General features: G+C 55.3%; 1 protein-coding gene across 1 annotated transcript in view; it reads right to left on the bottom strand.

The window, feature by feature from the left end:
- Positions 1–15,206, bottom strand: part of LOC132380338 (rab11 family-interacting protein 4B-like) — a 52,484-nt gene that overhangs the window by 18,715 nt on the left and 18,563 nt on the right. The window contains exons 2-6 of the mRNA XM_059949085.1: positions 12,777–12,864; positions 8,718–8,809; positions 7,801–8,003; positions 5,116–5,289; positions 2,293–2,427 (exon numbers count right to left, since the gene is read on the bottom strand). Coding sequence (XP_059805068.1) covers positions 2,293–2,427; positions 5,116–5,289; positions 7,801–8,003; positions 8,718–8,809; positions 12,777–12,864 — 692 coding nt within the window. The remainder of the gene's footprint in view (positions 1–2,292; positions 2,428–5,115; positions 5,290–7,800; positions 8,004–8,717; positions 8,810–12,776; positions 12,865–15,206) is intronic.

The raw sequence follows: 15,206 nt of genomic DNA on the forward strand, positions 1-15,206 counted from the left end.
TGCAGATCAGTGCATGGATGCACTAACCATAAAACATAGGAACAGAATTAGGCCATTCAGCCCATTGAGTCTGTTCTGCCATTCCTTTATGGCTGATTTATTATCCTCCTCAACCCCATTCTCCTGCCTTCTCCTTGTAACCTTTGATGCCCTGATTTGTCAAGAATCTATTAACCTCCAGCTTATATATCCCTCTATCCTGAGGCTGTGCCCTCTGGTCCTAGACTACCACCCCACAAAGGGAAACATCTCCACATCCACTCTGTCGAGGCGGTTCAATATTTAATGGATTTCAGTGAGACACCCCCAGTCTGTCAAAGTCCTTCTGCAGAATCCCTGCTTCCTCAAAACTACCTGCCCCTCCTCCTACCTTTGTATCTTCTGCAAATTTGGCCACAAAACCATCAATTCCATCATCCAAATCATTGACATACAACAAGAAGTGGTCCCAACCCAGACCCCTGCAGGACAGTGCTAGTCACCTGCAGCCAACCAGAATAGGCCTCATTTATTCTAACACTTAGCCTCCTGCCAGTCAGGCAGTCTTCTAACCATGCTGGTATCTGTCCTGTAATACCACTGGTTAAACAGCCTCATGTGTGGCACACTGTCTAAAAATTCAAGTAAGCAACATCCACTGACTCTATCTTGCCTGTTACTTTCTCAAAGAATTCCAATTGATTTGTCAGGCATAATTTCGCCCTAAGGAAACCATACTGACTTTGGCCTACTTTATCAAGTATGCCAAAACTTCCTTCTTAATAATGGTCTCCAACATCTTCCCAATCACTGAAGGCTAACTGGCCTAATTTCCTTCCCTCTTCGCCTCTACCTCTTAAAGAGTGGAGTGACATTTGCAATTGTCCAGTCCTCTGGAACCATTCCAGAATCTAGTGATTCTTGAAAGATCATTACTAATGCCACCACAATCACTTCAGCCACCTCTTTCAGAGCCCTGGGTGTATACCATCTGGTCCAAGTGACTTATCTACCTTCAGACCTTTCAGCGTCCCAAGCAACTTCCCCTTAGTAATAGTAACTAAACTCACTTCTGCTCTCTGACACCCTTGAATTTGAAATCTGCTGATGTCTTCCACAATGAATATTGATGCAAAATACTTATTAATTTTGTTTGCCATTCCTTTGTCCCTCATTACTACCTCTCCAGCATCATTTTCCAGCGGTCCGATACCCACTCTCACCTCTCTTTGATTCTTTAAAAAAAAATTTAAAACTTTAAAAAAACTATCTGAAAACAAAACTTTTGGTATCCTCCTTTATCTTGTAGTCTAGCTTCCCTTTAAATTACATCTTTTCTGTGCAATTGCTTTTTAAGTCGCCTCCTGTTGATTTTTAAAAGCTTCCCAATCCTCTACCTTCTTATTAACTTTTGCTCTATTATATACCCCCCTCTTTTGCTTTTATGCTGTCTTTGACTTCTCTTGTTAGCCACAGATGTGTCATTACCTCTTTAAAATATTTCTTCATCTTTTGGACGTATCTATCTTGTGCCTTCTGAATTGCCCCCAGAAATTCCAGTCATTGTTGTTCTGCTGGTCTCCCTGCTCATGTCCCCTTCCAATCAACTTCGGCTAGCTCCTCTCTCATGTCTCTGCAACTCCCTTTACTTTTCTGTAACACTGATACATCTGACTTTATCCACTCCCTCTCAAACTTGCAGAGCGAATTTTATCATATTATGATTACTGTCTCCTAAATGTTCCTTTATCTTAAGCTCCTGATCAAATCTGGTTCAATACACAATCAGGAATTACCTATTCCCCTGGTGGGCTCAACCACAAGCTGTCCCAAAAAAACTATCTCATAAACATTCTACGAACTTCATCTCCTGGCATCCAACACCAACCTGATTTTCCCAATCTATCTGCATATTGAAATCCCCCCACGACTTTCATAACATTTCTCTTATTACACAACATTTCTATTTCCATTTGAAATTCATATGCAACATCCTGCTGGAGGCTTGTATATCACTCCCATCAGGGTCTGACTACTGACCAATGCCATCCCATCCACACTGTCCACTAATCAGTCTCACCCATCCCACCCCTCAACCACAATCCAACCCTCTGCCATCACTGCCAACCCCAAACCCTCACTCTCCACCAACACTGACTGCCTCTTGTCCCACCCCACCCACACTGAACACTCCCTAATCCCCCTCACCACCATGCCCAATGCCTCACACATCACCACCCACACAGACCACTCTCCATCTCAACCCCGCCCCACACCTCGCAGTCCAATTGCCGTGGTGACAGCCTTTCTCACCCTTCAGCCTTGAGCTTGCGGAGCCGGGTCGCCAGGTCACTGAGCAGATCAATGCGGCGGCTACACTGAGCACAGAACACCTCGAGACCCGCCCTGGGAGAAACGGCTCCCCCTCTCCGCGGGGTCTGTCCGGCACTGTAGGCAAGAGAGAGTCACCGTTGGGTGTAGTGCACTCTGTCCTTCATCCCCACCACCCCTCACCCCCCCATTCCCCTCTCCGCGGGGTCTGTCCGGCATTGTAGGCAAGAGAGAGTCACCGTTGGGTGTAGTGCAGTCTGTCCTTCACCCCCACCACCCCTCACCCCCCCCCATTCCCCTCTCCGCGGGGTCTGTCCAGCACTGTAGGCATGAGAGAGTCACCGCTGGGTGTAGTGCAGTCTGTCCTTCACCCCCACCACCCCTCACCCCCCCCACATTCCCCTCTCTGTGGGGTCTGTCCGGCACTGTAGGCATGAGAGAGTCACCGCTGGGTGTAGTGCAGTCTGTCCTTCACCCCCACCACCCCTCACCCCCCCATTCCCCTCTCCGCAGGGTCTGTCCGGCACTGTAGGCATGAGAGAGTCACCGCTGGGTGTAGTGCAGTCTGTCCTTCACCCCCACCACCCCTCACCCCCCCATTCCCCTCTCCGCGGGGTCTGTCCGGCACTTTAGGAATGAGAGAGTCACCGCTGGGTGTAGTGCAGTCTGTCCTTCACCCCCACCAACCCTCACCCCCCCATTCCCCTCTCCGCGGGGTCTGTCCAGCACTGTAGGAATGAGAGAGTCACCGCTGGGTGTAGTGCAGACTGTCCTTCACCCCCACCACCCCTCACCCCCCCATTCCCCTCTCCGCGGGGTCTGTCCGGCATTGTAGGCATGAGAGAGTCACCGTTGGGTGTAGTGCACTCTGTCCTTCATCCCCACCACCCCTCACCCCCCCATTCCCCTCTCCGCGGGGTCTGTCCGGCATTGTAGGCAAGAGAGAGTCACCGTTGGGTGTAGTGCAGTCTGTCCTTCACCCCCACCACCCCTCACCCCCCCCACATTCCCCTCTCCGCGGGGTCAGTCCAGCACTGTAGGCATGAGAGAGTCACCGCTGGGTGTAGTGCAGTCTGTCCTTCACCCCCACCACCCCTCACCCCCCCCACATTCCCCTCTCTGTGGGGTCTGTCCGGCACTGTAGGCATGAGAGAGTCACCGCTGGGTGTAGTGCAGTCTGTCCTTCACCCCCACCACCCCTCACCCCCCCCCCATTCCCCTCTCCGCGGGGTCTGTCCGGCACTGTAGGCAAGAGAGTCACTGTTGGGTGTAGAGCAGTCTGTCCTTCACCCCCACCACCCCCCCCCCATTCCCCTCTCCGCGGGGTCTGTCCGGCACTGTAGGCAAGAGAGTCACCGTTGGGTGTAGTGCAGTCTGTCCTTCACCCCCACCACCCCCCCCCCATTCCCCTCTCCGCGGGGTCTGTCCGGCACTGTAGGAATGAGAGAGTCACCGTTGGGTGTAGTGCAGTCTGTCCTTCACCCCCACCACCCCCCCCCCCATTCCCCTCTCCGCGGGGTCTGTCCGGCACTGTAGGCAAGAGAGAGTCACCGTTGGGTGTAGTGCAGTCTGTCCTTCACCCCCACCACCCCTCACCCTCCCATTCCCCTCTCCGTGGGGTCTGTCTGGCACTGTAGGCATGAGAGAGTCACCGCTGGGTGTAGTGCAGTCTGTCCTTCACCCCCACCACCCCTCACCCCCCCATTCCCCTCTCCGCGGGGTCTGTCCGGCACTGTAGGCAAGAGAGTCACCGCTGGGTGTAGTGCAGTCTGTCCTTCACCCCCACCACCCCTCACCCCCCCATTCCCCTCTCCGCGGGGTCTGTCCGGCACTGTAGGCATGAGAGAGTCACCGCTGGGTGTAGAGCAGTCTGTCCTTCACCCCCACCACCCCCCCCCATTCCCCTCTCCGCGGGGTCTGTCCAGCACTGTAGGCAAGAGAGTCACCGTTGGGTGTAGTGCAGTCTGTCCTTCACCCCCACCACCCCTCACCCCCCCATTCCCCTCTCCGCGGGGTCTGTCCGGCACTGTAGGCAAGAGAGTCACCGTTGGGTGTAGTGCAGTCTGTCCTTCACCCCCACCACCCCTCACCCCCCCATTCCCCTCTCCGCAGGGTCTGTCCGGCACTGTAGGCATGAGAGAGTCACCGCTGGGTGTAGTGCAGTCTGTCCTTCACCCCCACCACCCCCCCCCCCCATTCCCCTCTCCGCGGGGTCTGTCCGGCACTGTAGGCAAGAGAGAGTCACCGTTGGGTGTAGTGCAGTCTGTCCTTCACCCCCACCACCCCTCACCCCCCCATTCCCCTCTCCGCGGGGTCTGTCCGGCACTGTAGGCAAGAGAGTCACCGTTGGGTGTAGTGCAGTCTGTCCTTCACCCCCACCACCCCTCACCCCCCCCATTCCCCTCTCCGCAGGGTCTGTCCAGCACTGTAGGCATGAGAGAGTCACCGCTGGGTGTAGTGCAGTCTGTCCTTCACCCCCACCACCCCTCACCCCCCCATTCCCCTCTCCGCGGGGTCTGTCCAGCACTGTAGGCATGAGAGAGTCACCGCTGGGTGTGACAAAATGGGTCTGATGGGTGGGGGAGACAAAATACCCCAGCAATACCGGGTTCGAGGAACACCCAAGGTCAGAGGGAAATATGCAAACTTCACACACACAGTACTGGGGATGGGATCGAGTCCAGGTCCCTACTATGTGCATGGGGGTAGGGATCAATCCCCCCATCCCCCTATTTCAGGCGCAGCGGTACTAATCATTACACTCTGCCACCCCGATTCCTGTGGTGGAAGGTTGCTGCGACTCACCTGGAGCAGAGGGATGACCCTAGATCAGAGCAGGCATGTGTCCGTCCCTCCTCGTCAGCAGATGGGCTGCCTGGGGAGACATCCCCCTCCCCGTAATCCTCAAACTGTTCTTCGCCACTGTGCAGGGAGCTCACCGCAGGTGACACGTGTCCACTCTCCACGCAATGGCTGCTCCTGTAACATAGGGTAGCACCCAATCTCATCCCTGCACAGAGGTTGATGTGTACAGGGATTGAGGACTACAGGTGGCACAGTGTACAGGTGTTGAGGTGTACACGCAGCATAGTGTACAACAGTTATGGGGTATAGGCAGTGAGGTGAACAGGTGGCATGGTACACTGAGGTCGAGGTATACAGTTGGTGTGATGTACAGGCATTGAAATATACTGGTGGAGTGTACAACAGTTCAAATGTACAGGTGGTGTAGTGCACAGGGATTGATGTGTACAGGTGGTGAGGTGAACAGGCAGCATTGTGTACAGGCATACTGGTATACACAAGTTTAGGTGTACAGTGTTTGAGATGTACAGGCAGTGAGGCGTACAGTGATTAAGATGTACAGGCAGAGTAGTGTACAGGCAGAGTGGTGTACACAGGGTTGAGTTGTACAGATGGCATGGTGTACAGGGGATAATAGTGTACAGCATTTGAGCTGTACAGCCAGTGTAGTGTACAGGCAGCATGGTGTACTGATGTTAAGGTGTACGGGGGCTGATACAGGGATTGGGATGTACAAGTGGTTTGGTTTTCAGGGGCTGACATGTTCAGGTGATGTGGTGTACAGAGGTTGAGGTGTACTGGCAGAATGGTGTATAGAGATTGTGTACTGGTATTGAGATGTACAGCTGGTGTGGTATACAGGCATTGAGCGCTACAGGCAGAGTGGAGAACAGGGTTTGTGGTGTAGAGGGTTTGAGGTGTATGGGGGATGTGGTGTCTGGGGTGATGTGCAAAGGAGGTATGTACAGGGATTAAGGTATACAGGCAGCATGGTGTACAGATGTTGAGATGTACAGGTGGCATAGTGTACAGCAATTGAGGTGTAAAAGTGGTGTGGTGTATAGGCGGCATGTTGTACAGAGGTTGTAACGTACAGGCGGGGTGGTGTACAGGGGTTGAGTTGTACTGGTGGAATGATGTACAAGGATTGAGGAGTACAGGCAGTGTGGTTTACAGGCATTGACATGTACAGGTGGAGTGGTGTACAAGGGTTGAGGTATATTGGCAGCATAATGTATAGGTTGTACATGCGTTGAGATATACAAGTGGCATGGTGTACAGGAATTGAGTTACCTATAATACACTCACTGTACACCTCAAACCCTGTATACCATGCCACCTGTACACCACATTGCCTGTACACTTCAATCTCTGTACACCTCACTGCCTGTATATCTCAAATGCTGTACACCACAGTATCTGTCCACCTCAACTCCAGTATACCACTGCTGTAAACTTCAACTACTGCACAATGTAGCCTGTGCACCTCAACCCCTATACACTACATCTCATGTAGATCTAAACTATGTACACCACACCAATTGAACACCTCAACCCCTGCACATCATGCTGCCTGTACATCATGCTGTCTGCACACCATCGCCTATACACCACGCTACCTGTACATCTCAATCACTTAACATCACATCGCCTGTACACCTCAGCACCTGTACACCCCAGCGCCTGTACACCTCAGCGCCTGTACACCTCAGCGCCTGTACACCTCAGCGCCTGTACACCTCAACCCTTGTGCACCACACTGCTTGTAAACCTTAACCGCTGGACACCACAGCACTTGTGTACAACACACCATCTGTACAACTCAATCCCTGTACACCATATCCCCGTACAGCATGCCACCTCACAAACAAGAGAAAGTCTGCAGATGCTGGAAAGCCGAGCAGCACACACAAAACACTGGAGGAACTCAGCAGACCAGGCAGCATCTATGGAAAAGAGTACAGTCCACATTTTGGGCCAAGCCTCTGCTGAAAGGGTTGAGGTGTACAAGCAGCATGGTGCACAAAAATTGTAGTATATCTGGTGGTGTGGTGTACAGGTACTGTGTTGCACAGTGGTTTCCGGTGTACAGTTGTGGTGTACAGGGGTTGTGGTGTACAGGGTTTTTGGTGTACTCGGGTTGAGGTGTACAGGCATTGAGGTGTACAGGGGTTGTGGTGTACAGGTGTTGAGGTATACAGGTGGGGTGGTGTACAGGCGTTGAGATCTACAGGTACTGTGTTGCACAGTGGTTTCCGGTGTACAGTTGTGGTGTACAGGGGTTGAGGTGTACAGGTGGGGTGTACAGGGGTTGAGGTGTACAGGGGTTGTGGTGTACAAGTGTTGAGGTATACAGGTGGTTGTGGTGTACAGGGTTTTTGGTGTACTCGGGTTGAGGTGTACAGGCATTGAGGTGTACAGGGGTTGTGGTGTACAGGTGTTGAGGTATACAGGCGGTGTGGGGTACAGGCCGTGTGGTGTACAAGGGTTGTGTACAGGCAGTGTGGTGTACAGGCTTCGGACATGTGCTGGTTCCATTTCTCCATGGAAATTCCCATTTGTTCTGATTCCATGATATTTCAGAATCTGATCAGGGAAGCATAAACCCTGGCTCTCTCTCTTCCCTCCACCCCTGGGTCACTGGACAGTGATCTCTCAGAATAAGTCAGCCTGTGAGAGACTTACCGTTGTGGGCTCTGTATGGAGAGGCCATCTTTCCCCTCGCCCCTGCTGCTCCGCATGCCTGAGGTCCGGATTCTCTTGAAGGAGCCGTCCATGTCAGATTCGGGGTGCTCATTTTGACGGTCGATGGTCAGGATGAGATCACTGGGATAGTGATTGCATCCACTGAGCCCCCTATGGTAGCCCATGGACCCCCCAGCAGCTGCCTGTCAATAGGAGCAGACTTACAGGTCTCCAGCTTGAACATAAAGTCACATCTTCTGTACTCCGTACTTTGATTTATGAAAACCAATATGCCAAAACCTCTCTTTACGACCCTATCTACCTGGGCCACTACCTTTGATGAATTATGTACCTATTTTCCCAGATCCCTTTGTCCCACCACACAGGCCTTACCGTTCATTGTGTAAGTCCTACCTGGGTTGGTCCTACAGAAATGCAATACCTCACACTTGTCTGCATTGAATTCCATTTTTCAGCCCATGTTTGCAGAGCCATGATAACCATACTCACTGCACGCTACACCCCCAGTCTTGGTGTTATCTGCAAATCTGCTGATCCAATTAACCATATTATCATCCAGATCACTGATATAGATGACAAACAACAATAGATCCTGCAGTTATTCAGGGAAGTTGAATCTCCCCCCCCCCCCCAGGAATGTGACTCCTGCCCTAGCCCTTGCTGATTTGCTCACATACCTCTCTCCCACCCCCTACTCTCACTGACTGTTGGGGGGGGGGCGGCGAGCTGCAGCAGAGGAAGGGAGAGGGAAGCAACGATAAGTAAAGAGATGGGAAAAGAGGTTGACAGGTAGCTCCCCATGCCGTACCTCCCCAACTCCCCTGTCCCGCCAGGTTGTGTAAAGGGGAGAGTGGGCAGTGAGGCTGAGGGCTGGTCTCTGCCAGTGACCCCATTACCTGGTGGTATGCATAATCTCCATCCTGTGTGTGGTAATGAGCGACAGCCGAACTCTCTGCACGCTCACCCTTGTCCAACAGGTCACCACACCCTGTACAAATCAGAGACAGGTCAGCTCAGACAGATGGTGACCACTGTGATCAAACTCTGTGAACTCCACATGCACCCCCACACACACACTGACCCTCACTGGGGGACGGTCCCACACACACTGACCCTCACTGGGGGACAGTCCCACACAAACACTGACCCTCACCGGGGGCAGACCCACACACACACTGACCCTCACCGGGGGCAGACCCACACAAACACTGACCCTCACTGGGGGACGGTCCCACACACACACTGACCCTCACCGGGGAACAGACCCACACACACTGACCCTCACTGGGGGACAATCTCACACACACACTGACCCTCACTGGGGGACGGTCCCACACACACACTGACCCTCACTGGGGGCACCCCCACACACACACTGACCCTCACTGGGGGACGGTCCCACACACACACTGACCCTCACTGGGGGACGGTCCCACACACACACTGACCCTCACTGGGGGCAGACCCACACACACACTGACCCTCATTGGGGGACGGTCCCACACACACACTGACCCTCACCGGGGGACGGTCCCACACACACACTGACCCTCACCGGGGGCAGACCCACACACACACTGACCCTCACTGGGGGACGGTCCCACACACACACTGACCCTCACCGGGGGACGGTCCCACACACACACTGACCCTCACTGGGGGACGGTCCCAAACACACACACTGACCCTCACTGCGGGACAGACCCACACACACACTGACCCTCACTGGGGGATCGTCCCACACAAACACTGACCCTCACCGGGGGACGGTCCCACACACACACTGACCCTCACTGGGGGACGGTCCCACACACACACTGACCCTCACTGGGGGACGGTCCCACACACACACTGACCCTCACTGGGGGACAGACCCACACACACACTGACCCTCACTGGGGGACGGTCCCACACAAACACTGACCCTCACCGGGGGACAGTCCCAAACACACACTGACCCTCGCTGGGGGACGGTCCCACACACACACTGACCCTCACTGGGGGACGGTCCCACACACACACTGACCCTCACTGGGGGACAATCCCACACACACACTGACCCTCACTGGGGGACGGTCCCACACACACACTGACCCTCACTGGGGACAGTCCCACACACACACTGACCCTCACTGGGGGACAGTCCCACACACACACTGACCCTCACTGGGGGACGGTCCCACACACACTGACCCTCACTGGGGGACGGTCCCACACACACACTGACCCTCACTGGGGGACGGTCCCACACACACACACTGACCCTCAGTGGGGGACGGTCCCACACACACACACTGACCCTCACTGGGGGACGGTCCCACACACACACTGACCCTCACTGGGGGACGGTCTCACACACACACTGACCCTCACTGGGGGACAGTCCCACACACACACTGACCCTCACTGGGGGACGGTCCCACACACACACTGACCCTCACTGGGGGACGGTCCCACACACACACTGACCCTCACTGGGGACGGTCCCACACACACTGACCCTCACTGGGGGACAGTCCCACACACACACTGACCCTCACTGGGGGACGGTCCCACACACACACTGACCCTCACTGGGGGACAGTCCCACACAAACACTGACCCTCACTGGGGGACGGTCCCACACACACACTGACCCTCACTGGGGGACAGTCCCACACAAACACTGACCCTCACTGGGGGACAGACCCACTCACACACTGACCCTCACTGGGGGACAGTCCCACACACACACTGACCCTCACTGGGGAATGATCCCACACACACACTGACCCTTACTGGGGGACGGTCCCACATGCACACTGACCCTCACTGGGGGACAGTCCCACACACACACTGACCCTTACTGGGGGACGGTCCCACACACACACTGACCCTCACTGGGGGATGGTCCCACACACACACTGACCCCCACTGGGGGACGGTCCCACACACACACTGACCCCCACTGGGGGACGGTCCCACATGCACACTGACCCTCACTGGGGGACAGTCCCACACACACACTGACCCTCACTGGGGGATGATCCCACACACACACTGACCCTCACTGGGGGATGATCCCACACACACACTGACCCTCACTGGGGGACAGTCCCACACACACACTGACCCTCACTGGGGGACGGTCCCACACAAACACTGACCCTCACTGGGGGACGGTCCCACATGCACACTGACCCTCACTGGGGGACAGTCCCACACACACACTGACCCTCACTGGGGGATGATCCCACACACACTGACCCTTACTGGGGGACGGTCCCACACACACTGACCCTCACTGGGGGACGGTCCCACACACACACTGACCCTCACCGGGGGACAGACCCACACACACACTGACCCTCACTGGGGGACGGTCCCACACACACACTGACCCTCACTGGGGGATCGTCCCACACACACACTGACCCTCACCGGGGGACAGACCCACACACACACTGACCCTCACTGGGGGACAGTCCCACACACACACTGACCCTCACTGGGGGACGGTCCCACACACACACTGACCCTCACTGGGGGACGGTCCCACACACACACTGACCCTCACTGGGGGAACAGTCCCACACACACACTGACCCTCACTGGGGACAGTCCCACACACACACTACCCTGACAGACCCACACACACACTGACCCTCACTGGGGACAGTCCCACACACACACTACCCTGACAGACCCACACACACACTGACCCTCACTGGGCAACGGTCCCATACACGCTGACCCTCCCTGGGGGACAGTCCCACACACACACTACCCTCACAGACCCACACACACACACTGACCCTCACTGGGCAACGGTCCCATACACGCTGACCCTCCCTGGGGGACAGTCCCACACACACACTACCCTCACAGACCCACACACACACACTGACCCTCACTGTGGGACGGTCGCACACGCACACTGATCCTTGCTGGGGGACGATCCCACACACACTCTGACCCTCACTGGGGGACAGTCCCACACACACACTACCCTGACAGACCCACACACACACTACCCTCACAGACCCACACACACACACTGACCCTCCCTGGGGGACAGTCCCACACACACACTACCCTCACAGACCCACACACACACACCGACCCTCCCTGGGGGATGGTCCCACACACACACTGACCCTCACTGGGGGACAGACCCACACACGCACACTGACCCTCCCTGGGGGATGGTCCCACACACACACTGACCCTCACTGGGGGACAGACCCACACACACACACTGACCCTCCCTGGGGGATGGTCCCACACACACACTGACCCTCCCTGGGGGATGGTCCCACACACACACTGACCGTCACTGTGGGACGGTCCCACACACACACTGACCGTCACTGGGGGACGATCCCACACACACTCTGACCCTCACTGGGGGACAGTCCCACACACACACTGACCCTCCCTGGGGGATGGTCCCACATACACACTGACCCTCACTAAGACACGGTCCTACACACACACTGACCCTCACTGGGGGACGGTCCTACACACACACTGACCCTCACTGGGGGATGGTCCCACACACACACTGACCCTCACTGGGGGACAGTCCCACACACACACTGACCCTCCCTGGGGGATGGTCCCACACACACACTACCCTGACAGACCCACACACACACACTGACCCTCCCTGGGGGATGGTCCCACACACACACTGACCCTCACTGGGGGACAGACCCACACAAACACTGACCCTCACTGGGTGACGGTCCCACACACACACTGACCCTCACTGGGCAACGGTCCCATACACACTGACCCTCCCTGGGGGATGGTCCCACACACACACTGACCCTCACTGGGGGACGGTCCCACACACACACTGACCCTCCCTGGGGGACGGTCCCACACACACACTGACCCTCCCTGGGGGATGGTCCCACACACACACTGACCCTCACTAAGACACGGTCCTACAATGGAAGGGCTGGAAATACCTTTTATGGCAAAGATTCCTCTGCAGAATTCATGGAAGGTGATGAGACCCAAGTTGTGGGGATCAAGCAGTTCAGCCATTCTCTGCAGCTGGAAATACAGGGTCTATTAGACTGGCACCCAAGGCATCACCCCACCACCACCATGGCCCCCAGCTGGCAATGTGGACAATCAGAACAGTCACTAGACATGGTGCTGGTTCCAAGTTCAGAGAAGGGAGAGGCTGCTAAGCCCTTCCTGCCACTCCGTCAAGGTCAATGTCAATCTCCATCTTGTGGCAATCAAGGTTCTACTGAGCCTGAGAGCAACATGATCGATTACATTCCCAGGGGTTGATATCCCCATCAGCACACCCCCATTCCCAGAGGTTGATATCCCCATCAGCACACCCCCATTCCCAGGAGTTGATATCCCCATCAGCACACCCCCATTCCCAGAGGTTGATATCCCCATCAGCACACCCCCATTCCCAGGAGTTGATAATTCCATCAGCATACCCCCATTCCCAGAGGTTGATATCCCCATCAGCACACCCCCATTCCCAGAGGTTGATATCCCCATCAGCACACCCCCATTCCCAGAGGTTGATATCCCCATCAGCACACCCCCATTCCCAGAGGTTGATATCCCCATCAGCACACCCCCATTCCCAGAGGTTGATATCCCCATCAGCACACCCCCATTCCCAGAGGTTGATAATTCCATCAGCACACCCCCATTCCCAGGGGTTGATAATTCCATCAGCACACCCCCATTCCCAGGAGTTGATATCCCCATCAGCACACCCCCATTCCCAGAGGTTGATATCCCCATCAGCACACCCCCATTCCCAGAGGTTGATATCCCCATCAGCACACCCCCATTCCCAGAGGTTGATATCCCCATCAGCACACCCCCATTCCCAGAGGTTGATATCCCCATCAGCACACCCCCATTCCCAGGAGTTGATATCCCCATCAGCACACACCCATTCCCAGGAGTTGATATCCCCATCAGCACACCCCCATTCCCAGAGGTTGATATCCCCATCAGCACACCCCCATTCCCAGAGGTTGATATCCCCATCAGCACACCCCCATTCCCAGAGGTTGATATCCCCATCAGCACACCCCCATTCCCAGGAGTTGATAATTCCATCAGCACACACCCATTCCTTGGGTTGATATCCCCATCAGCACACCCCCATTCCCAGGAGTTGATAATTCCATCAGCACACCCCCATTCCCAGGAGTTGATATCCCCATCAGCACACCCCCATTCCCAGAGGTTGATATCCCCATCAGCACACACCCATTCCCAGGAGTTGATATCCCCATCAGCACACCCCCATTCCCAGAGGTTGATATCCCCATCAGCACACCCCCATTCCCAGAGGTTGATATCCCCATCAGCACACCCCCATTCCCAGAGGTTGATATCCCCATCAGCACACCCCCATTCCCAGGAGTTGATATCCCCATCAGCACACCCCCATTCCCATAGGTTGATATCCCCATCAGCACACCCCCATTCCCAGAGGTTGATATCCCCATCAGCACACCCCCATTCCCAGAGGTTGATATCCCCATCAGCACACCCCCATTCCCAGAGGTTGATATCCCCATCAGCACACCCCCATTCCCAGAGGTTGATATCCCCATCAGCACACCCCCATTCCCAGGAGTTGATATCCCCATCAGCACACCCCCATTCCCAGAGGTTGATATCCCCATCAGCACACCCCCATTCCCAGAGGTTGATATCCCCATCAGCACACCCCCATTCCCAGAGGTTGATATCCCCATCAGCACACCCCCATTCCCAGAGGTTGATAATTCCATCAGCACACCCCCATTCCCAGGAGTTGATATCCCCATCAGCACACCCCCATTCCCAGAGGTTGATATCCCCATCAGCACACCCCCATTCCCAGGAGTTGATAATTCCATCAGCACACCCCCATTCCCAGAGGTTGATATCCCCATCAGCACACCCCCATTCCCAGAGGTTGATATCCCCATCAGCACACCCCCATTCCCAGAGGTTGATATCCCCATCAGCACACCCCCATTCCCAGAGGTTGATATCCCCATCAGCACACCCCCATTCCCAGGAGTTGATATCCCCATCAGCACACCCCCATTCCCAGAGGTTGATATCCCCATCAGCACACCCCCATTCCCAGAGGTTGATATCCCCATCAGCACACCCCCATTCCCAGAGGTTGATATCCCCATCAGCACACCCCCATTCCCAGAGGTTGATAATTCCATCAGCACACCCCCATTCCCAGGGGTTGATAATTCCATCAGCACACCCCCATTCCCAGGAGTTGATATCCCCATCAGCACACCCCCATTCCCAGAGGTTGATATCCCCATCAGCACACCCCCATTCCCAGAGGTTGATATCCCCATCAGCACACCCCCATTCCCAGAGGTTGATATCCCCAT

The sequence above is a fragment of the Hypanus sabinus genome, chromosome 23 (assembly GCF_030144855.1).
Source record: "Hypanus sabinus isolate sHypSab1 chromosome 23, sHypSab1.hap1, whole genome shotgun sequence".
Taxonomy (NCBI): domain Eukaryota; kingdom Metazoa; phylum Chordata; class Chondrichthyes; order Myliobatiformes; family Dasyatidae; genus Hypanus; species Hypanus sabinus.